The sequence below is a fragment of the Octopus bimaculoides genome, chromosome 7 (assembly GCF_046866305.1).
Source record: "Octopus bimaculoides isolate indiv1 chromosome 7, ASM4686630v1, whole genome shotgun sequence".
Classification (NCBI taxonomy): Eukaryota; Metazoa; Mollusca; class Cephalopoda; order Octopoda; family Octopodidae; genus Octopus; species Octopus bimaculoides.
Genome location: NC_142934.1, coordinates 62,979,459 through 63,006,023, shown reverse-complemented (window position 1 = coordinate 63,006,023; position 26,565 = coordinate 62,979,459). Strand labels below are relative to the sequence as shown.

Here is a 26,565-nt window from a genome sequence, read left to right as displayed (position 1 = left end):
CAATGTTGGTGTGTTGCGTCCTTGTAACTTAGCTGTTCAGCAGAAGAGATTGATAGAAGCACCAAGCTTACAGGGAATAAGTTCAGGGGTCAATCTCTTCGACTAAAGGGTGGTACTCCAGCATGGCCACTGTCAAATGACTGAAACAAATAAAAGAATACCAGAAGAATGCTCTGTACCACTAAACCAAGAAGGTTCTTTGAATATGTATTTTAAGGCCAAATAGTAATTCTGTTTACATTTGCATAACTGAGATATTTTGGTTGGATTATATAGTTATTGGTTTTACACTTCTTTCTATATTCTGTAACTGTCACAATGTAGAAACATTTCTCATGGCACTAGCATACAATTTATAGATGCTTACATTTTTTATGTTTTCCGTGAATTTTTCACGGGTCCAGCTAGTGAATATAAATATTGAGATGCATATAGTTCATTGCTCTCACATTTCCACCACCATCACCTCTCATAAGAAGAAAACTATTAAAGATCAGCAATTTAAACTATCATTCAGTCATTGAAAACAAAATTAAGACAAACATTGAAGTTGCAATATTCATCGGCTTTTATCATGTGGTAATCATTATGATAATTAAAAATATATGATTTCTTTCCCTTTCACTTAATAAACATTCAAATATTCTCAAAATAACATAAAGCACTGAAGCAATAATAATAACGATATTTAAATCAACTTCATGCAGACACACTACATTACATCAATTAGCAAAACTATTTTCTCAGAGTGTATGCATAATTAAGATAAAAGTGAAATTTAGTCAGTTATTTTCTACATCGTTGGACTTCTCTAGTGTGAAGAAGATTTAGCAAATTAACAATAAATTGGTCATTTACATGAACTACAATAATTTCTGCCAATTTTTAATGATTGTGCCAGAACCAAAGATAGATTGTTCATTGAAACATAATCTATCACAAAGTTTTGGCAATCTTCTTCAAAGATAGTTAAATATGATAAGGATTTGTGAAATCACAATTAGTTCTTGAAAATGATACATTTATGGTCATTTAATTTTCTATTATTCACCAGGTTTAATCAGGACCAAATCAATACATCCTAATCAATTTTCAGACACGTTATTTCAATGTTATAAGTTCAGAAATTAAGTAATAGATCTTTTTGGAAAGAGAATTTCATCATATATATATATGTCATATATAAGTGTGCACATATGTCCTAGCTATGACTTTCAACTGCATCCAAAAGTGGGGAGGAATGTGGGACCATCTCTTAACTACTATTGTTCCCAGATCTACTTGGACTTGAAACAGTAGCACCTACCAACATCCCAGCTATGGGTTAATTAGCATGTAAATAAAAACAGCAAAGGGTGAGGATTTCCTAGCTGTCATCACTGTATTATTGTAGTGAAAATGGTACACTCGTCCCCACATGACAAAGTGGTATGATACAGCCACTATAAAGTCACAGTCAGTCGTTGTAGGTGATCAGTAGTAGTAGAGTCATTGTAAGAGTCCTCAGTTGGAGTCAGTGTCAGTTAAGTGATATATACGAGTTTGAGTTACCATCAAGGTAGACGTTTCAAAGTCATTCTCTTGGGGAGCTATCAGCAAGAGCACAATAGACAAGTCAAAGATAATAAGACATAGAATACTGCTACAACATAATAGTGGCGACAATATTACAGTGCCGACAACAACATACAAGTGGACAAGGATCCACATTATAACAAGCACCCTTCTAGATGAGGGGAACTCTCATGCAAAATCCACAGTTTCGCGTGATTACTGGTCTGTCACTAGATTCTAATCACATAGACTCAGACAATGGTACTCATGTTGTACAAGAATCTATTACAGTAATTCATTGGCATACAGATGTCTCTTTACGGTGACCTCATCTGTCATTTGTCATTCTGTCTACTGAAAGTCCTTATGGCAATGGAAGTGTGGTGACACACACAGTCCAAAGCAGTTGAAAGCACACAATTACAAAGTAGCAACACAGAATAATTATATGAGACATTATGGATGGAAAGTGAGATATGCACTGACAACAAGGAAGCACAAGGAAATGGCAATCATCTGTGAAAATGGAGTGGTCGCCATACACATTTTATGAATCTGGACACCTAGCATGTGATACTAAATGTAGTTTAAGTTATGAGGAGTCTTTTGCTTTGTTTTCTTTTTCTTCTTCAATCAGATAATATCACCTACAAAGTTAGGTATGATTACTATTATTTCTCTTCAATATCCTAGCCATTAATTGATAATTTATTCATATTCTTGGAATTAATTTTTATTTTCACATCACACTAGGATAAGATATCATGTAATATGCAGCACTAAGTAGGTGAGAATAACATTGAAACATGTTCTTTCCTTACTTACTGGGAAATGATAATAATGTATTATTGACTAACAACATTTTTCTTCACCACATATCACATATCTATTTCTAGTTAACTTTTTAATGGTCTGTTCATTAAATATACTAACATTAACTGTTCCATTAATAAAAGCAGCCTAATTCTGTTCACTACTATGTAACACAAAAATTACCAACAAAACAATAACAGCAACATAGATGTTAAAGTTCATTTAAAACAGATAGATAAATACATGTTATTTGGGAAATTAAGGAATTTAGAATTTGGGACATTAGGCTCAAATCCTAACACTGGGATTGATGTTATTCAATTTCACAATGCTAATGTTGTTTTTAGAAGAGGAGAACAAGTAGAGTCCCACAATCTCTGCAGGCCATCACAGATTGGTGAGATTGATGCAGCTGAACCATTTGCAGGCAACATTTGGATATATAGAGAAAATGTGGGCATGTAGAAAACAGTTGTTCATGCTTGCACCAAAATGGATTCTACTAAGGGCATAAGTATATCCTGCTTACTACCTGTGTCTGCCTAAGGGCTAGGTTGAATAACTGGATTCATTGTTCCAGGTATGCTTTGCATCGGTCAAGAGGAGGGCCATACTGCATATTCTGACATGGAGAACTAATTTATGGTAAGGAATGCAATGTTGTATTCTCAATATAATCCTCTTCATTTCCTCATAAGCATGCTTTTTCTTCTTTTTCTTTTTTTTTTTTTTTTTGTAGGCCAGAGTCTGAGGCCAACCTAATTGTCACAAGAGATGAGATCTCAACCATTTTTTGCTTATGGAGACCTTTGATATCTATTTTATTCTACTGCACAGCCACCCCCACCTTGTTACAAAAAAAAATCTTCATATTTTTATATTTATATATTATTGGGAATTGTATGAAAAAAAATTGTTAAAATATTTGTATATTGTAGAAGTATAACCAATTTATTACTCATATGCTTTAAGAACAAAATCTTATATGGACCTCGAAGGGTCACATAAACCCCAGCTGAGAACCACTGCTTTAGATGTAACATAACAGCTACAGTTTCCTTCCTCTTATCTCAGGTGGTGTGCATTCCAGTAGAGTATTTGGGAGCTAACAAGGATCTTGTTCTCTTGAGTTTAAAGCATTTTCAATGTTCAAAAGAACAGTGCTCTTAGAGCTTGCTGGGATTGTGTTCCAGTGTTTTCAAGTATTTATTCAAAACAATGAGAGTGTTACAATTTAGCATCTAACACTCCCACTGAACATTGGACACTGTCTGATGAGCTCACTTCCTCCTCATCAAGGCTACAGCTACCAAATATGAATGAAAGGAAAGCATCTTTCATATGTAATTATTTTCCACAGTGCCTGCATACTGAATCATTAACCATTGCACACAACTGTTACTCCCAAGAATATTAACCTTCTGAAATGTTCTTCCTATTCCTCACTTATTATCTGCAAATATCATGTCATCTTACAGCTGTTTAAGCTGAAGACTAACTGGTGAGAGATTGCAGCATAGCTCATTCCTCCTGACTAAACTATAAAAAGAAATGTCATTGAAGATATTTATTCATTCAAAATTTCATTCTAATTAGTTTAAGCTACATTATGTCAAAATTCTTTTTTTTTTTTTCTAAATTTAAATGACAATTCCTCTAAATTTCAAAACATGCCAAAGATGTGTTTGTTTTCCAGCTATCCAATGTATATTTTACTGAATTCTTTCTTTTAATCCTTTTATTACCAAATTTCTATTGAAATGCACTACTTTTGTTTCAATTAATCTTGAAACTAATGAAGAATTTAGTCATTATTAATCTTGGGTTTGGAACATAAATCATCATGAAGTTTTGAAGGAAGATTTTAATTTAAACCACTTTAACATGTGATGTTTGTATCATAGAACCAGAGGTGGGCAGGTATCAAAGAGTTAATCAATCTAGAATATTACATAACATCAAAATGTAAAAGCTGAATAGATTACTTACATTCTTCCTTTTGTTTAATGAGATCTGGCCGCGTCTTGACAGCAACAAGTATTAGAAAAAGGCATAATGGCCAGATGATTTCCACACCAGCTCGGAACTGGAAAATAGCAATAAAACATGTTATTACAATAAGCAGAACAACGTTTTAGTTTACAAGTGTTGTCTTTAATATGAGCTAAGATCATTTAATTTGTATAAACAAGAAACTGGGCCAATTTTGATACAATCCAATCCATTATATTAATAGTGCTTCCTTTATTAAATAAATTCCAGTCAAAATATAGCAGAATACAGCAACTACAAAATATCAGGTAGTCTGTTAAGTAGGAGTTTCATAAAACCCAGAGATAGCCCTGTACCTTCAACCTGCAAGAAATAGCAATCAAATCTTCATGTTCATCACAACATACTACTGTCTTAAAAACAGGACACATTATACAATGTACATCAGAAGGCACACTGACACACAAAAAAAAAATAGGATATAGAATGGTCATGACTGGAGTTCTTCCATCATGTTCAATGAAGGCAAAGATGTGGCAAAACAAATAAGAAAAAAACATCAACCCTTTAGCATTTGAACTGGCCATATCTGGCCCAAATATTCTACCTGCTTTATATCCAAATTGGACAGAACCAACCTCTTACACGTGCCCTACTATGTCATTCTAAAAATAAACAATCACATCACTGAAATCTTGAAGCTATGAGATAAGGCATTATTAATTGAAAACAATGTTAATAAATAAGCATTACATCTGACAGAATAATCTGAATGCTAAAGGGTTAATTCCACAACCAAAGAAGAAAGTTAGATATAAATCTCCTAATTTGCAGTACCTAATTATCTTAAGGGACAATGGGATAGTGAATATAAGCATATGACAAGGAGTAGAAAAACTAATACGGGGAATATCCCTGATATATAAATAGGAAAATGATTAGCCAAACACATTTTTAAGTATTTGATATGTTACTGTTTAAACAAGTTATGACCTCCAAATGCTGCTATACACACTCTGCACATGCTTAGTAGCATATATAGATCCTAAAATTATATTCCCACCTATGAAAATTTACTGTATACCCTTAACCAAAGTACTTCTAATACCAGGGCCCTTCATCTATCAAAACTCAACAATACCTCCTACCAAAATATGCTTCCATTGTCCATAAATAGAAAAAGAATCCCACAATAAGTCATCACTGTCAACCTTTCAGAAACTATTACTTTGAAACTTACATCTATAAGCCCTTAATATCCATATCCTCCCTGTTCATGCAACTGATTTCCACTGAGTTTCTCACCTCCTCTATACTCAACAGCATCTTGACTTCTCAGTACTCTAATTCACCTAATTAAATTAGCTTAGGCTAATTTAAACTAGTTTAGTCTAATCCTGGATCAAATCCTAGGCCGCCTCCCCACTTCATAATTATTACAATCTTAATAATTATTTTCCACTGTGGGCAATAATGATTCTACACTAAGCCATATATAGCTATGGGAGCCTCAGATATACACCTATCCAGGGATAGATCTATATCATAGGGGCATATGAATGCATACATACATATTTATTAGACATAATTTTATACTGAACATCATCAATAGCAAAGCATGAGAGTATACATGTATGTGTGAACTTGTAGTTCTGTCTTGCTATACATCATTTCATGATATATGCTACATCACTTGTAAACATGACAATTATCATGTTAACAATAAGTTCTCTTATATATATTAAACAAAGGCATTTCCATATTTTTGTAGTGATTATTGATATATTGTAGTGATTCAAATATCCCAAAACAAAATCTGCATAGGTTGGGGCTATGTTGGTTCTCATCATGGTTCCAGCATTTTGTTGACAATTAACACCAAGCATGAAATAGGAGAATGAATTTTAATCCTTAGATGATTAATTCCTTTCCAAAGCATTATGGTAATTCACACGCAAAATTTGGGGGGCAGAATTTTATAATGTCTATTTTATAATTGTGAGTAATGTTTGTAAAAAATTCACTATATACCAAAAAAATTCAGCTTCAGGTGCAGGCGTGGCTGTGTGGTAAGCAGCTTGCTTCCCAACCACGTGGTTCCAGGTTCAGTTCCACAGCATGGCACCTTGGGCAAGCATCTTCTGCTGTAATCTTGGGCCAACCAAAGCTTTGTGAGTGGATTTAGTAGACAGAAATTGAAAGAAGCTCATTGTGTGTATATATCTATATCTATAAAAGAGAGGATGTGTGTGTGTGTGTGTGTGTGTGTGTACGTGAATGTAGTTTATGCACGTCCACAAATTAGCACGCACGTCGCTCCAATTTTAGGAGGACATTGTTCATGACCCTATCTGTGTTTTTGTCAACTTTTTCTCTCAGAGGCACCCGCGTATAGCTGTAAAAATCGATAAACTTTTACCAATTTTGAAGTTTGTTGACATGGCGAAGTCAAATCTGTGCGTACGCGCGTGAAGGAGAGAGAGAGCAAGAGAGAGAGAGAAAGAGAGAGAGAAAGAAAGAGAGAGAGAAATAAAGAGAGAGAGAGAGAAAGAAAGAAAGAGGGAGAGAAAGAAAGAAAGAGAGAGAGAAAGAAAGAAATAGTGTGTTTGTGACAAGGGGAGAAACAGAGTGTTTGCCAAGCGTCTAAAAAAAAAATGAAAAAGTGGAAGAGGAAGACAAAGCGGCTAAGGAAAAAAAAATTCTCTCACCAAGACAGCGTCTAACAAAAAAAAAAAAGGAACGAACAAATGGAAGAGGGAGACAAAGCGTATTACGAAAGAAAATGTAGCTAAGGAAGACGGAGTAAAATGCATTTTTTTCTTAAACATGAGATATAGTTTCAAATATAAGATGTTTTTGAAAGACACTATATTCTATAATAAGATTATATATACTTCCTCACATAACAATTAAAATATATTTATTTTAAATCATTTATTTATTTTAAATCGTTCATCTTTCTCCCCCCCCCCTCTCACTCTCACACATACTACTTTGGGAGCGAAAGAGTTTTGTTTATATTTCACAACTATGAAACAAAAACGTATGTAACAATTTGTCAGTCACCCCCCCTCCACCCGTTTTTCGGACCACAAAAAGGGTTCGGTAATTTTTCAGATTAACACCCGCACGATTTCCACTAGGGTGTTACGGTTAGGATTAGGATTAGGGTTAGGGTTACGGTTTTAGGGTCAGAGTTAGGGTTAGGGTTTAGGGTTAGGGTTAGAGTTAACCTAGAAGGGACAGGCCCCTTATTTTTTGGTTAAGGTTGTTGGTAAGCTTTCCTAAGTTACTCCAATCCAGATCCCCAATCCAAACCTTCAGATCAACCTTCTCCTATACAGATCTCTAATGCAACATTTAAAAAAAGAGTCAATGAGTGAAAATAACCAATAAACTGATTCCTTATGGGATTTCCCAATCAAATTGCCAGCAAACCATTTTCAGCCAAACCAATTTCAACGGATTTCACTCAAATCTGATGTCGATGTTACTTATTTTGGTTTGAAATAAAGCACTTAATCATTTAATAATCCTAGCTTAATCCCGAGCAGCGCCGGGCTATACTGCTAGTATATATATATATATATATATATATATATATATATATATATATATATATGTATCTATGTATGTATGTATCCATATGTGTGTCTTTGTATTTGTGTTTGCCCTCACAACACCGCTTGAAAACTGGTGTTGGTATGTTTATGTCCCCATAACTTAGCTGTTTGGCAAAAGAGACTGATAGAATAAGTACTAGGCTTTAAAAAAATAAGGCGCTGCTCCAGCATGGCTGCAGTCAAATGACTGAAACAAGTAAAAAAAAATGAAAGAATATATATCAAAATACACAATTACCAGTTTTTTCCATTGATAGCATTTAGATGATTCAACATCTAGATTGTCTCTTATAACATTTTTGATATGTTTAAAAAATGGCTTCATTAAGTTGTCCAAAAGAATATTCAGTTAATTCAATTTCTCAGAACAATAATTTGACATTCTCAAATAATTTTAATAAAAACAAAAATGTAAGAAATGAAACACATTATGAAAATATACCAAAGAAATTCAACTTCAACACAACAGAATAGGAAAACATATTTGAAATGTAAAATAATAATGAACTAACAATTAAAAAAAACTCCAATGAATGACACCTTTAATTGATTAAACCTTTAGAATTCATATTGTTCTGTCAAAAATAATGCTTATTTATCCACATTGTTTTGAATTACTGCATTTGATGGCGTATAAGATGCACCTTTTTTACCCCAAAATGGCTTAAAAAATACCCCTGGGTCCAATGCACTCAATGTAAGCTCAAAACTCGCTCAAAAGGGTATGTATGTTTACAAAACATGTGCTACTATCTATTGAACTATCGCCTATGGTATGTTTATATCGAATGTGGATGCAATAAATTGCTTATAATTACCGGTAATAACAAAGTTATACAGGTAAGTGGAGGAATTAAAACATTATTTTAGTGGTAATTTATTTTACAAAAGTATAGCCTATGCACTCATACATCTTATACGCCATCAAACACGGTAATCATGCATTATTTTGTAGCTTGGAGATTTTGATGAGGTTACTGTTAATTTTTAGAATGATATTGTAGGGTCGGTGTGAAAGGCTAGATCTGGCTGATTTGAATATAAAACTTGTAAAATATTTTGGCCGGATATGACCAGTTTAAAGGCTAAAGGGTTAAATTAATGAAGGGAGTGCAGGATTCTTTTATCTATGCTAAAACAGAATATGTAATGCAAAAAGTTAAAAACTACAAGCAACAGAAAGAAATGCAAAAGATTGACTGCATTTATGTATGTAAAAATTAATCAATGGGTTGACATCTATATATTCACATTTATATATGTTATTATTATTTGAAGAATGTTAAATATTTAATTATTAATTTCCCATTACTATTAACAGCAGTCATTTATTATTCATCCTGTTAATGTGAATAACGTCTAGTTGTGAATTTATAAAAACCATTAATAAATACAAAAACGGAGGTAGCAGGGAATTGTATCAGACTGCCAGAAGGGAAGCTATGAGACAGATTTATTTAGCCAGAGGGGAAGCAGATAAGAAAAAATTTGCCAATGTTCTGCACCGTGAGGACCAAAGACTTGAAGTATTTCGTGTTGCAAGACAGTGTATGAGAGACAATCATGATGTTGTAGGAGATAAATGTGTCCGCATGGATGATGGTTCACTTGCACTAAACGAGGCTGCAAAGAGAGAGGTTTGGAGACGCCACTATGAAAGGTTGCTTCATAAAGAGAATGAATGGGAGAAAGAGAGTCTGCCGAATATCGGCCCAACAGAGGGACCAGCTATCCAAATTGACAGTACCTTGGTAGATAAACAATCAAGAGTATGAAGACAGGGAAAGCCCCCGGCCCATCAGAAATCACTGCAGAGATGCTCAAGGTTGTTGCCAGTGTTGCTGTATTGTCTCCTGTGCAGGTGGCATGTAAAATCATCATTTGAGCGTGGCCATTGCCAGTACTGTCAAACTGGCCCTCGTGCCGGTGGCACGTAAAAGCACCCAATACACTCTCAGAGTAGTTGGCGTTAGGAAGGGCATCCAGCTGTAGAAACTCTGCCAGATCAGAATGGAGCCTGGTGCAGCCATCTGGTTCGCCAGTCCTCAGTCAAATCGTCCAACCCATGCTAGCATGGAAAGCGGACGTTAAACGATGATGATGATGATGATGATTATCATGAAAGAGGTGAAACCATTTGCAAAGATTAAAAGGATTTTATGATGGCTACATAAACATTTCATTTTTATTATAAAGTTTCATCATAAAGATTTCAATGCATATTCTTTTTTTGTTTCTTTTTAATGTTATATGATGCATGTGAAATTTACTTTCTCTTGGTGTATGTGTGTATGTATGTGCACACACATGCATGTGTAAGTGTGTGCATTATTTTGCTGTTATCAAGAAATTTTTTCTTGCTAATTTTAAGTCACTAGCTATTATATTTTAATCGAAATTTTATTCCACCAAAATTTCTAACAAAAGCAAAGGAAATTACTTCTACCCATTATGTCTTAGAATTCTCACCCCTTTACCAGCAACCACCATGTTAGCAATTCCACAATGTGTTTCAAGATAGCCAATAAGAATGAGTCTTAGTTATCCAAGACAATCAGTCTTATTTAGAAGTCATGACTGCCTCACCACTCAATACTGAACTGTCTAAATGATCAGATAATTATGTATTTCTAAAACTTTTAGTAATACAAACCTACATTATATTCTAACTAAATATACAAGTATGCATATGTGTGTGTATGTATATGTACTTTATATCAGGATATGTATAAAACATAAAGAATACAAAATGCCCTCTGCCAACTCTTTGCCATCTTTGTATCCGCTTGTTTCACATGAGGGTTAGACTTTTCATCAACATCAACATGAACAAACCATTCAATCAAGAGGAAAGCAAACTTCTCAGACACAAGAATGAGCAGAAGATGATGTATATCTCTCTCTCTCTTTTACTCTTTTACTTGTTTCAGTCATTTTCACTGTGGCCATGCTGGAGCACTGCCTTTAGTCGAGCAAATCGAGCCCAGGACTTATTCTTTGTAAACCTGGTACTTATTCTATCAGTCTCTTTTGCCGAACCGCTTAGTTACGGGGATGTAAACACACCAGCATTGGTTGTCAAGTGATGTTGGAGGGGGAGCAAACACAGACACATAAACATATACACACACACACACACACATACATATATACATACATATATACAACAGGCTTCTTTCAGTTTCCGTCTACCAAATCCACTCACATGGCTTTGGTCGGCCCGAAGCTATAGTAGAAGACACTTGCCCAAGGTGCCACGCAGTGGGACTGAACCCGGAACCATGTGGTTTGTAAGCAAGCTACTTACCACACGGCCACTCCTATATAAATATTTATATACACTTATTCATTAGCAACAGAGGAGTATTAATACCGATGGGTAATATTTATCCCCACTTAAATACTGCTCCTGTCGCTAATAAATACTTTTTAACAAGCTAACTGGGTAATTGCAACATCAGCACCTGTTGTGGCACTGTTATTCTATGAATTGCTGTCAGGGAGATGAGTTGCTGCTATCACTAGCAGTCAAGTGTCCATCATTGATAAGACCAAAGAAGGTCCAAATCATGTGATCTAGTGGTCTTTGGGGAAGAGGTAGCAGAGATTTATCTCCCTGCTAGTGATAAAAGCATGCATGCATTTTACACCAAAAAAAAAAAAAACCAATGTGAGAAATTCTCTCATTGGTATCTACTGCATTATAGTTTGTTCTAGGAGATAAAAAAAAATTAACATATATGCCAGTATGGAAAACAAACACTAAATGATGATGATGATGATGATAGTTATGTTTCTTCTCTACAGAATTAATAGTTCAAAAATTTGTAATCTTATTAACACACCCACACACATATAATAGACAGAGGCACAGCTACAGTTAAGAAGTTTGCTTCCCAGTCACATGATTTCAGGCTTTGTGTGTGTGTGTGTGTGTGTGTGTGTGTGTGTGTGCGTGCATGTACATGTGTGTGAGTGTATGTTTTTATCTCCTTGTCTTGACAGCATGTGATAGTTGTAAATGAAGCAGGGTCATTCATTCCTAATATTCTATAAGAAAATGTCTGGCCATGGGGAAATATAACTTTACTTGGAAACAGGTGAAGGTTGACATTAGGATAGTCATCTGTCCATAGAAAATCTGCCTAATAAAAAATCATATCTAACCCATGCAAGCATGAAAAACTGAACATTAAAATGATGTATGGAAGTATTTAACAACTGAAGTCTACATCAATTACTAACAAAAACAAAAATAAATTATTATTGCCTCTAAGTATTAAGAAAAAATCTGATATTCCACCATGAATCAGCAATTGTTTCAGTCCTAAGCAGTAATTATTCTTTGCTAATCCTAAGCTTGGATTTATAATTTTTTTTTTCATACCTGAACATAGGTCATCAATCAATTACAAACAACAGCCTTTATCCTCCAACTGTATCATTGTTGTTTATATTTTGTGGGGGAAAATGGAGTCAATAATTTATCAGACAAGCTGTGATGTTAATGGATCAAAGAATCATATCTTGTAACCACCAGTACATCATATATACTGGTGGTTACAATATGTGAGCCATTTTATGGTACCTAACTTACAATATCCTTGTTATCACATTTCTTTTGAAATTCACTGTTTTCTTCCAATTAATTTCAAAAACAATGAAGAATACAGTAAAATAACTTCATCAATATTAAACTGATGTTTGGAATGTAAATTAATAAGAAATTTCAATAGGAAGTTTAATTTAGATCACCTTTAAAATGTTTATTTACAATGTATATTTAATACTTTATTGAACATAGAGGAATGAAAATCAAAATCAGCCATTGCTAGATTTTAAATCAGAACACAAAGGTATGAAACTGACATTTTGTCCAGTGTTTCATTATTTCTACCCTCTACAAACATTAACAATGGAATAATGCAGCAGCATTAGGTTATACATTTGAAAAGGATGTATTTACTCAAATTAATACAGTGTGTGTCTGGTACTTGTATCATTCACTTCAAAGTATTTGAAGTCAACCTTGAACCAAATGTGACTTAAATTTAGACATTTAGTCTGACCTTATCGTTTCTTCCACTCCACTTCTCCAGGCCAATATGAATTATAACAAGTTCCATGTTGGATATGGTTAGTAGATAAAATTCATTCAATAAAGCATGCTTGTAATTCAAGAGGAAGAACAAGTTCAAACATTTTGAGCAGAGTTTTTCTTCAAAGAATTGAAAAGTATTTCTCATTTCTTTGAAGAAGGACTCTGCTCAAAATGTTTTCTAGAAGAAAGACTCTCTCTCTGAATTACTCAAAAACCAGAACAGACTTCTCCACAAAGAAATTATTTTATAATTTATTTTTCAATATAGACTGTCACTAATTTCTTCAGATTAGTTCTTATGTTTACTTGTCAACTATAAGTATCAAATTAGTTACTCTTTCAGTAAAATTGATTTCTAGTCATCCTACATATTGAAGACAACAATGATTATAATATAGTCCCACATTATGCTGAAATATTGTACACAAGCAGGTTACTTCTGTATTTGACTGGTATGCTAATACTATATATAATGGCATTCCAAGTTTAGTTTGCAGGAGAGTTCTTAATTTTAAATTGATTAGCAAAATCTTGAGAAAATTGTTAAAGTAGTTTTTAAGATATTTTTTTCTAAAATTTGGTCATCATCTTTTTAAAATATATTACATTTACTGTCAACTAAGCAGACAACAAACAACAAAACATGCAGCAATCTCTCTGCTTAATCTGCTGCTGTTCACTGCAGTGTGTATGTTTTTATTCAATAATTAATATAAGTGAGGGGAAGAGCAATAAAAAGATTATTACTAGCATTCATATAACTAAGTTGGAGAATTTTGCCTCAGACAATTCATAATATATATAACTGAGATGAGATTGCAAATTTCATTTACCTAGAGCTCATAGTATCAATTAAATGCCTTGAAAGAATATTATAATAACAGCAACAAAAGTATTTTGACAGCTTTATTTCCATTTTTATTTATGCAAGAGTTTATCTTATATGAGTATTGGTTTAAGTTACATTAGTGTAACTGAATGGCCAGCTTTCACCTTGCCATCATAGTTTCTGTATTCATCACATCATCTAATCTCTGGCTAATCAAAGCAACCTGCCCTACAACATCTCTTTGTCATCCCTCATACTTCAACTCTTCCACATTGATTATACTGTGTAACAAATTTTTATTCATTTTTTTTTTGTCTTTGGTTAGTAAGTGTTATTTTCTATTTACTTCTATCTAGAAATCAAAGGAAATGACTACTATTCCCTTCAAACTTTGCTTTTGTGACCTCGCCACCAATGTTCTGAAACTGACCTATTTTCCATTACATTTCAGACAGGTTCAGTGCTGAGTTGCTGAAGCAGAAATATCACTATAGCAAATATTCTGCTCAATACCTCAGATTTGCCAGTTGCTTCGCCTTAACCACTTGAGCATGTCTCTAAGTGGCTGACAATATATGCATCTCTGATCATGAGCAGGAGTAGAGTTGGGTGGGGTGCCTCATAGCCATGTGTTGAGAGGGCTTATTTAGGGTTTGAATAAATGTAACAAAAGCAAAGTTTGAAGGAAATATTAGCCATTTTTCATACTTTCTCAGGGTAAGCAAATAGGAATTAACAGTTACTACACAAGGACAAAAATCATGTTACACAGTATTACCCTTACCAGATAACTCTATTAGGTATGTCCCTCTATAATTCTCAATCAAAATATATAACCCCAAAATCCATTTGATTTAGTTACCGTCATCATCATCATCATCATTGTTTAACGTCCGCTATCCATGCTAGCATGGGTTGGACGATTTGACTGAGGACTGGTGAACCAGATGGCTACACCAGGCTCCAATTTGATTTGGCAGAGTTCCTACAGCTGGATGCCCTTCCTACCAACCACTCCAAGAGTGTAGTGGGTGCTTTTACGTGCCACCGGCACGAAGGCCAGTCAGGCGGTACTGGCAATGGCCATGCTCAAAATGGTCTATTTTACGTGCCACTTGCACAGGAGGCAGTCCAGTGGCACTGACAATGATCGTGCTCGAATGTCTTTACATGTGCCAGGAAGGCGAAGCTGGGCACAAGTGCCAGGAAGGCGAAGCTGGGCACAAGTGCCAGGAAGGTGAAGCTGGGCACAAGTGCCAGGAAGGCGAAGCTGGGCACAAGTGCCAGGAAGGCGAAGCTGGGCACAAGTGCCAGGAAGGCGAAGCTGGGCACATGTGCCATCATAATTTCGCTTTTGCTTGCCCCAACAGGTCTTCGCAAGCCGAGTTTTGTGTCCAATGAAGGAGACGACGTTGGCATGGGTGCCAGTCGTCGAATTTAGTTCGATTTCGCTTTCACTTGCCTCAACAGGTCTTCGCAAGCGGAGTTTAGTGTCCAATGAAGGAAAGGTACAGACAACAAATTCTCCCACTTTCTAAATTAGAGCCCAGCATTTTGATCCTTTACTAATAAGTTCTCAGTTAATCTGCAAAATCCCTTACTATGCTATTTCTCAACTAAGGAACCTCTGTAATTCACTCTCCACAAATAAACTCACTACCTTTACTTCCCATTTTGCTTCCAAGTCCACAATGCACACACAAAAAAAAATCTTTCTGAATTTTCTTTCTCAGCTCCACCTTCCACACCACAAAATGTAAATGCTTCTTTGGTCACTCCAACCCAACAAGGATACCAACACTGAGGCATTCCAGTTGAACATTACCAACTTTACTTCATCTAATTGATAAAAACAGGTTTGGTAATTCAAATAGGAAAAATAGAAATCAAAACAGCAGTGTATATATACATACAAATATGTGTGTGTGTGTGTGTGTGTGTGTGTGTGTGTGTGTGTGTGTATTATTAATATTGAGCAGAAGTAACAAAGTGACACAAGGGCCAGGAGTTTCATGCTAACACACGAAACTCTTAGCCCTTGAGTCACCCTATTGCTTCTGCTAAATATTAACAAAAACATTAACAAAAGTAAGAATATTCTAAATTCAGATCCCCATCCAGGTTTAACTTTATATACCATCCACCCCTACCCACCCCACAGTGAAAACAAAAAAGTAAGGAAACTGATTCGAACTGTTTTTTTTTTTCAGTCTGTTTCCCAACAACATGGTTCTGGGAATAGTCTCACTGCAAGGCGCCTTGGCCAAGTGTCTTTTACTATAGCCTTGGGCTGACCAAAGCCTTGTGAGTAAATCTGGTAGAAGGAAACTGAAAGAAACCTACTCTGTGTCTGTGAGTGTGTGTGTATATGTATGTGTGAATGTATGTGTGTATGTGTGTGTCTTTGTGTTTGTCCCACACCACCACTTGACAACTGGTGTTGGTCTGTTTACATCAAAATAACTTAGCAGTTTGGCAAAAGATAATGATAGAATAAGTACCAGGCTTTAAAAAAAAATAAGTACTAAGGTCGATTCAATCTACTAGAATTCTTCAAGTGGTGCCCCAGCATGGTCACAGTTTAATGACTGAAGCAAGTAAAAGATAGAACATAAAAGATACTCCCTGAATTGTGGGCCTTGTGCCTAGAGTTAAAGAATATTGAAGAAGAGAAAGAAAACGGAAATAGGAAAGCTTCTGACAGATAGGTATTCATCTTCCTACACAGACTCAACATGGAGGCCTATATCAAGTGCCTGGTGGAGGTAGTGCTGCCCTGGGTCAAGAAGATGGTTGCTGGAAGACTCTATATCTGGTAACAGGTTTCTGTAACATGCCACACAGTCATGGCTGTCAGACAATTTCTGCAACCACATCACCTTTAACATCTGGCCACCTAACTCCCCACACTGCAATCGCCTTCATTATTATGTGTGGGGTACAATTGGGTGAGAGACCAACAAAACTCCTTGTAACCCCAAAGATGAACTGAAGGCAAGGATAATGGCAACATTCACCAACTTAAACAAGGAGACTGTCCAGAAGAGTTGCGGGAGATTCTGAAGTCGTCTGGAAGCCATGGTTGAAGCCAATGGCGATTTTATTGAATAAATTTACTCTCTAGTATTTCAAGATATTTTTATGTAATTTTGGTAAATATATCTGTTAAAATGAGATGTCAGTGTTATTTTCATTTTTGCATAATTTAGATAACAGTTTATTCACAGCACGCTGTATATATTTCAATTACTGCTAAGACACTAAGTACAGTCAACAGTGACACACATATAAATAAGAATGTTATAAAAGAAAGATATGACAGTATCAATAGATTTGTCCAACACACATTTTTCCTCATACAAAGATAAATTTTCTTGACAGGCAGCCATGTACTTAAGATTACTTATTCCTCACTCAGTTATATGCACTCATCTGATTTATTAGCCAACAAGTGACATGCTACCAAGAGTAGATAAAACTTCCTAAAATTACATGCAATCATTATAAAATAAGAACAACAACATATTAAACAGTGAAGTTTTAAACCTATGTCTCTAAAAAAAAAAAAAGAAGACACAACGGTCATAACTGAAACTTATTTGATCATAAGTCTGTGGCTTAACCCTTTGCTTGTCTTGTGTATCACATGTGACATGCAGGACATATTTCCCTGGTGTACATGCATCATATATGATACACATTCCTAATTTTTGCTTTTATTTTTTTTCAACAACTATAGTAACTTGGGACTTATGAAAAGAAAGCTTTATATTACACAGAACATATGAAACAAGGTCTAACTAAGAGTCTGAAAACAAGCATGGATGCTTAGAATAAAGTTATGAAAATGCTTTGGACAGGGAAAAGGTTAACAACAATTCGTGTATATCTATAGATAGTGAAAAATAAAAATCAATGATACTGAAAATTTCAAATGACTTCTGAAAGTTTTACTTACAAAATTTCTCTTATGTAAAGTTAAGTTCTTCCATGTCAATATAGTTAAATGTCTGAAAGATTCCATCACAGAATTCTTTGTCTATATCATACTGAGAAAATGTCTGCAAAAGAGAAAAAGAAAATAACATATAAATTATGAGGTATGAATGTGGATTTGTGTGTGTATGAATACATACATATTAACTTTATCTCTCTCTCTCTCTCTTTCTGTTCCAACTGGAGTATCCCTGTATCTCCTCTATAGCAAGACACTTATCTCTCTCCCGCTTTAATAAATTTTAACCTCTCATCAACTGGTACAAACCCATCACCTCACTACTAGCCACCCCACCATAGAAGTTGCTGAGCTAGTCTTTTTCTTGTAAATTACTTAATGACCCCACAAAAAAAGCACCCAGTACATTCTGTAAAGTATGGCATTGGGAAGGGCATCCTACCATAGAAAACTGTGCCAAATCAGTCAACAGAGCTCAGCACAGTCTGCTGACTTGCCAGCTCCTGTCAAATCATTCAACCCATGACAGCATGGAAAATGAATATTAAATGATGACAATGATGATGATGATGATAATGATGAGGGGGAGGAGGAGGAGGAGATCACTGTATTGACTAGACTATCAGATGTTGTTAAAATACTTCTGGTCACAATGTACTTCCTTGCATTGTTGTAGCTTTCAAATGATGCCACCCCTCTGGCTTGGCGGACAAGCCAACAATTCCCTTTGAACAGAATGCCAGTCTGTTGTAGAACTACCCATTTACAACTGGGTGGACTAGAGTAATGTAAAATGAAACGTTTTGCTCAAGAACACAATGCACTGTTAATCTGAGAATTGACACCACGATCTTGCAATTATGAATGCAACACCCTAACCACTAGGCCATGCACCTTCATACACACACACACACACACACACACATGTACATTGATTTATGTTGGATGAATGAGGGAGAAGTGCTCAATACATACTGTACAGAATATGCATTTTTTTATTGCAGTTGAATCTCTAATTGTTAAACAAACTCAATTTCAATATAAAAACTCTCTCTCTCTCTCTCTCTCTCTCTCTCTCTCTCTGTTGTGTGTGTGTGTGTGTGTGTGTGTGTGTGTGTGTGTGTGTGTGAGAGAGAGAGAGAGAGAGAGAGAGAGAGAGATTATAAGCACAGTCATGGCTCGTTGGTTGAGAAGCTCACTTCTCACACTTTGCACAAATGTTTTCAACTATATTCCCAGGCTGACCAATCAGTCCTGCACTCATACAAAGTACTGCTGTTAAACAGAGTTCTTTCATTTCATTTAATTATCCAAAGTTGTTCAGTATGAATGAGAATATTTTTCAAATCTCCTTTTAGACGCAACCCTTCCCATAGTTACAATAACAACACGATAGTTAACATAGTTCACAGATTTCCCTATGACAGTTTGCAGTTTAGGTTGCTGCATGAATTTCATAAAAACATGGTACAAAATTTACAAAAGGCAGTGGATGCTCTTAGAAAATAGCTTAAATTCAAATTTTGTAAGTACATAGGTGCAGGCATCGCTGTGTGGTTAACAGATTCACTTCCCATGCATGTAGTTTCAGATCCAGATCAGTTCCAAAACCATGTAGTTGGGAGATGAAAACTTCTTCGGTGCACTCTCAGCGAGTTGCTTCTACAGTAGTCCTTGCTCAACCAAAGCCTTGTAAGTGGCTTTACTAGCTGGAAGACGTTTTCCATGCTGGCATGAATTAGATGGTTTGACTGAAGCTGGTAAGCCAGAGAGCTGCACTAGGCTCCAATCATGTTTTTGGCTTGGTTCCTACAGCTGGCGGCCCTTCCTAGCAACAAACACTCTGCAGAGTGTACTGGGTGTCTTTTATGTGTCACTGGAATGAGTGCCTTTTACATGTCACCAGCATGGTTGCCTTTTGAGTGCCACCAACACACCGGCACTGGCCACGACTATGATTTTAACTTGGTTTGACATGTTTTCATGTTTCCTCATGTGTGTGTGTGTGTGGAGGGAGAAGTGGGAGTATATGTGTGTGTACATGAGTATGTGTGTGTGTGGGAGTGTATGTGTGTGTGTATTCTTGTCTTGACACTGTGTGGTAGTTATGAACAAGCAACACTGTCATACAAGTAATATCACTCACTTCCAATCTTCCATAGAAACAAAGTCCAATCATTGGGAAATATTTGTTTGCTTTGAAATAGCTGAGACAACAGGAAGGGCATCAAATCTGCTTCACTGAATTCTATCCGACTCATGCAAGCAGGGAAAAATGCACATCAAAACAATCATGACAATAAAATTAGAAACGCATATATAGTGTCTCTTGTTTCCATTCTAATTTAATTGATAATTAAGAATAATACTAAACAGGATTCTTACATTTGTAGTTAACAATTTTACAGTAACAAAGAACCTACATTAATAATATAATAGTACCATTTTGAAAACTATCCTAATCCATTACTTGTAACTAAATTCAGCAGTTTGGAGTTACTTGCAATAATTCAGTGTAAGCCATAAATTTCAAATGCTTTTAATGTGTTAAAATTCCTCACATTTATATTGATTTCAAATTTTGGCACAAGGCCAGCAATTTTGGAGAAGGATAAGTTGATTACATCAATCCCAATACTTCACTGGTACTTATTTTATCGACCCTGAAAGGATGAATGGTAAAGTTGACCTTGGCAGAATTTCAACTCAAAATGTAAAAATGGATGAAATGCCACTAGGCATTTTGCCTGGCATGCTAATGATTCTACCATGCTCACAACCCTAATCCTCACATTTATATTACAACTAAGTTTGTTTTTTTGAGTTTTTTTTTTTTAATATCTCAGTCAAGAGAGAAGGCCATGACTATGATCTATTAGAGGGTCTATGAGATTAGTGGAAGATATCATCAAACCAAAAAATCTAGCTTGGGTACTTGCAGAATGGATTCTACTAAAGTCACTTAAGATGCCTGGTGGTGGTGTGAAACCAAGTAATGGATTAAGTATACAACTCAAGTAAACCATAGCAGAATTTGAACTCAGAACACAAAGAGCCGGAACAAATACTGCAAGGCATCCAGTATAATGCTCTTACAGTACTGCTAATCCACCACCTTAGATTGGTACTTTTTTTTTATCAATTCTAAGTAGATGAAAAGCAAAGTTAACCTCAACAGGATCTTAACTCAGAGCACAGAGACTGAAAAAATATCACAAAGCATTTTGTCTGAAATCCTAATGAAGTTTCTAATGTCAAATCAGAACCATGACAATTTACATATTTCTAAGATACTACATTAAAATATAATTTTTTTCATAATTATTCATTTAAAGGTTTATCAACCCTTTAATGCTTTTTCTCTGATTTTCTACTCTTTTGCAAAATTTGGAGTTTGTTTTCCTTATTTGTATCACACACAAGCGTGCGCGCACACATACACACACACACACACACACACACACAAGCGTGCGCGCACACATACACACACACACACACACACAAGTATATATATTCTTTTACAGGACTGAGTCATTGGCCTGCAGCCATGTTGGGGCACTACCTTGGAATATTTTAATTGATCATATCAATCCCAGCATATACTGATATGTCTGCTACTCTTTTTGTCAAACCACGAAGTTCTGGTCAACCTGAGAGATTATAGCAGAAGATACTCATCCAAAAAACCATAAAATGAACCAAACCTGAAATCACGTGGCTCTAAATTGAATTTCTTAAACACACAACCATAATAGTGTCGACATGATTTTTTTTTTTTTTTTACCCTTGAACAAAGCCACACATTTCTAAGGAAGGAGTAGAAAAGATTAAGTTAATACCAGCATAATGTTTGGTACTGATTTCATTTACATGGATGAAAATTTTAGCTCAGATTACTAAAGAAGAAAACTTGCATTCTACCATTTCTAATGTTTTACCAACTTTGTTGAAATTACATATATCAAATCCTTTAATCTAAGTAATAATTCTTCCTGGATTTACAATTTCTTTATTGGAGATTTTAGATTTGTTAGACACAAAATGTTAAGTTACAACATACATGCCCGTTTTCAGGGCATAAGTATCATATGTAAAGGCTTAACTCAAAAGAACTCCATGGAGTATAAATTCATACTTAGTATTAATAAAATGATTCATGATAAAAATCTAAAAGAGGAAAAAGGTCAACCAGATAAAATAGCTATCGTGTGAGATAAGAACTATAAATTGTGTGCTAAACGTAACAGGTGCAAGAAACTGGCTAATATATCATAAAGAATATCTACTAATGTTAAAATACAAAATTAAATACTAATATTTTTAAAGAATTGACCAAACTCTAGAAATTTTAGAAATTTAAAAATACATGCCATAATACATTAATTTTTCAAAATTGCATGACTTCATTTCAGTGAATGGTTATTGATTAGTTCATTCAAATTATAAAAGCTTTCATTGTGTAAGTTAGATAATTATTTAAAATGATGAATTCTTGAATAAAATTTCAAAGTTCACAAATTCAAAACTTATCTTATATGTTAAAGGAAATAAGATAATTAAAATGCCATAAATTCAATTAACTAAAGGTTAAAAATAATTGATGAGACTTCTGCAAAATGTTTAAGTTAAAGTTACTGAGAAAAGAATCTATACTACTGACAATCAATGTTCTCTATTTTTCTTTTTTTTTTAATGGATGATGTGCACAAAAACGTTTTAGTGCAAAATTTTCTACATATGAAAATAAAAATGCATATAGAATATTTGAGTGAATGTAGGGTTGGAAAAATGAAGATAATTTTGGTAAGTATACTTCATAACTATTAAAAATTGTATCAACTTTTTTTTTTTTTTATTAAGTACATCATACTTAAATTTTTCATTTTAAAAAAGATCTCATGAACTCAGCAACTCTTTTTAACAAATACATTTGCATTCTGGCATGTAGTTTAGTTCCCTTTCAGTATTGGTTGCATAACATTACAGATGAATAGTTTAGAAATAAACCTTAAAATAGAGAGAAAATAAGAGAGAAAGATGGAGAGAGAGAGTGTGCATGAGTGTGTGTGCATGTGTGTCTGTGAGTGAGAGTGTGTATATGCATGCATGTATACACAATACCAGCTTCAGGCTGATTGGGTTGCATGCTTCCAATTAGATGTCCTAAGCTAGGGAGACTTTAAAATAGTGTTTAAATCTAGGATGTGGACTTAAGTAACCTTTGTCTATTAAGAATATTTCTAAATTTCCGCAATAATGCATATTTTCTATATTTATATCTTTAAATGAGTGCAAAAATGGCAGACTTCATAGGATATTAGACAGTTAATTAAGAGATTGGAGATAACATACGCTATCATTGGTATTATACTGGTATTATCTGAGTTCAATATCTGCTGAAAGTAAGAAGTATATACAAAACCAGTACCTTATTCTGGGAGGGGTTAGACTACTAGTTTTTGTTTAAATCCCTGAAAACAGGGTATAGGATTAGGTTTTAGCCCCACATTTAAATAGCCAGAAGAGTAGAATGCAAGGCTATTGCCAGGTTTTACTTTGCCTTTCATCCCTGTAAAGTTAGTAAAGGGTGCAGCAAACACCTTCTCTACAGAAGTCATACCTTTGCCAAAATGGATAACCATTTAACCCTTAAGCATTCAGAGACTCTGCCAAATGTAATGCTTATGTATTGACAGTGTTTTGAATTAATCCTGCATTATCTCATAGCTTTGGGATTTTGACGGTGTGGTTGTTTATTTTTAGAAATACATTGTAGGGTAAGTTTGAGAGATCAGATCTGGCCAGTTTGAACATAAAACAGGTAGAATGCTTGGCTGGTTTAAATGCTAAAGGGTTAAATAGCCCCGTTCAGAGGAGAGGTAACAGAGGACCATACCACTGCTAAATTGTACTTTTGTATCAGCCTTCATAGTTAAGAGGATATCTCATAATAGTTTTACTGTGGTTTATTAATGAGGCAATCACTGTAAAGATAAATACAGTAGTGTCATTATAATTATTTATACTTGAATCCCATCAAAAATTTAAAAGCTATAAATATACGAGGAGGTGCTGAAAAGTTCCTGGCTTTAAAGATATTGTGAAAGGCCTGGTTGGAGGCCCAACCTTCTGAGTTCTTTTATAGGGCTTAGAAGAACTGAAGGACCACTGCAATAAGTGTGTGAATCTGGGAGGGGAATATGTTGAAAAATATCATAATTAACCAATCCTCCTGTATTTTCCTTTATCCAAAGTCAGGAACTTTTCAGCACCCCCTCGTATAAGCAGAGTGCCATATCTTGGGTGGCATCTGGTCCACTCTCAGCAGCCTCAGAAAATTCAGGTCCATAATGTTACCTTATTTGGAAACATGTCAGGGTTGGTGTCAGGAAAAGCATCCAGTCATAGGAAAACCCACCTCAACAGATTCCACCCAACCCATGCAAATATGGTGACGATGAAGATGATAGTTTAAATCCTAGATAAACCCACACACACTTCTGTTGTTGGCAATTGTAGCAAAAACATAATTGTTGCCCTTCAACAATATCTTGCACAAAAACTTTGTAGCTAACTTATTCAACTATGAACTCTGTACATCTGTCACCTTGCGGATCAAGAGTTTCTTGTATGACTACTTCAGTGCATTGTGGGCAATACAAAAAGCTCTCTATAACATACACATTGAATCCACTTGTGTTACAATGGCAGCAATTTCTAACTTATAGTTATAACTTATAGTTAGTCATAAAAACTGTATGACTCATATTTATGGTCTCTTCTAAATAAAGATAAAAATATAGTTGACTGTCATACTTCAATGGTAAACAAGTTTTAAAAACTCATGTTTACAAAATAACAATGACACTGTAGAAGAGTTATGTTAGCCCATTTACATGAAAACTCTCACATCACATATTTTTTTAATTGCTGAGCAGGTTATGTGTTGTGTTCTTGAACAAGACACTTTATTTCACACAGCTCCAGTTCACTTGCTGTAAAAGTAAGTTGCAACATCACTGGTGCCAAGCTGTATTGGCCTGTGCCTTTCCCTTGGATAACACAGTTGTGTAGAGAGGGGAGGCTGGTATGCATAGACAGCTGCTAGTCTTCCATAAACAACCTTGCCAAGACATGTGCCTTGGAGGGGAACTGTCAGTCATGGCAGAAGGGGTCCTATTACATACTGTAAACTTACAAAATGTTTCATCACACTTCTATGACTTGATCTTAGTCACAATTCCATTATATTAACATCTGTACAAAACTCATTATTTTGAGATCAGCCAGCCCTTCCCACTTTACTTAACATCTCCTTCCCAAGCCAATACTATCATGTTCTTTTCTCTTGGATATTACAATAGATACCTCTGATGCCTAGTGTTACTTTCCGTTCATTCTAATCTCCACATATCCTCTACATTCAGTACCTGTATCTCACCACTCTGCAATACCACATTCTGAACACAAGCATTGTATAAGCCTTCATTCTTTGTTATCAACAGAGAAAAAAGAGCAGCTTCCTAAACCTTTTCTAGCCTATCCTTACCCTAACCACTATGCTTTCACAGCACTCATCTCTATTACTAATTAAGCCACCACTGTAACAGTATCAATCACTTTAACAAACTGCCTGGGTAATGTAAAGAATTCCTTACCATTACTATTATTTCAGTACAACATTTATATTTGAAATTGCTTCATCACAAAGCACCTTTTGCATTTCTATCTATCTATCTATCTTTCTATCTATCTGTTTATCTATATCTATTTATCTACGTCTATCTATTTATCTATCTCTATCTATTTATCTATTTCTGTCTATCTGCACAAAATTTCCATGTCCACACAAACAACTCACATAAACACCCAAACTTTCCATCACTCTCTTACAAACATACACACACACACACACGTACATACAAACATATACAAACACCTACATATATACATACAAACATCTATACATTCAGACAAACTGTTATATTTGCCTATCCACTCCATGCATGCACAACCCCACTTATACTCACACAAACACACAAACTCTCTCTTCCCCCTTTTTTCTCTCCATCTCTCTCCCTCTCTCATTCACACACACATGCACACAAACATTTAAATTTGTATTTCTATAGTTAATCTCTGAGAATACAGGACTCAAATCAAAAGATTACTTGCAGAAAGAACGTATCTGAATCATACACATATTTCAGCTGTTCACAATATTTTACAGTATTACTGCTTTTAAAAATTGGTTTCCTTTCTCTACCATCCATTTGTATGCACGTATGGCCTCTAGAAATAGGCTATTATATCCAGAGAATATGTATTGTATGCTTATGCTTATGTTTCAATATATATAACTTGTTTTTAATTTCTAGTGTTTAATGCAATGTATCAGTACACACACACACACACACACACACACACAATTACAAACATGCATACATACGTGTGTGTGTGTGTGTGTGTGTGTGTGTGTGTGTGTGTGTGTGTGTGTGTGTGTGTGTGCGTGCGTGTGTGTGTGTGTGTGTGTAAGATTAAAATTCAAGTGAACTAGACACTTAAATGGTAAGGCGCTGAGTCGGGCCGGATGCATACGTAGGTACTGAAGTACAGGCAGAAAAATATTCAGGTTATGAATACAATTAACAGAGCCTGACTGAGTATATCATTAGCCCCTGAGCTAATCAAGAAATGC

At 35.1% G+C, this 26,565-nt stretch overlaps 1 protein-coding gene across 2 annotated transcripts in view; it reads right to left on the bottom strand.

The window, feature by feature from the left end:
- The window catches only part of LOC106884520 (phospholipid-transporting ATPase ABCA1), a 287,667-nt gene that overhangs the window by 198,774 nt on the left and 62,328 nt on the right, over positions 1 to 26,565 (bottom strand). For both annotated transcript variants that reach the window (XM_052969717.2, XM_089355446.1), the window contains exons 2-3: positions 17,871 to 17,973; positions 4,357 to 4,453 (exon numbers count right to left, since the gene is read on the bottom strand). In XM_052969717.2, coding sequence (XP_052825677.1) covers positions 4,357 to 4,453; positions 17,871 to 17,936 — 163 coding nt within the window. In that variant the 5' untranslated portion in view covers positions 17,937 to 17,973. The remainder of the gene's footprint in view (positions 1 to 4,356; positions 4,454 to 17,870; positions 17,974 to 26,565) is intronic.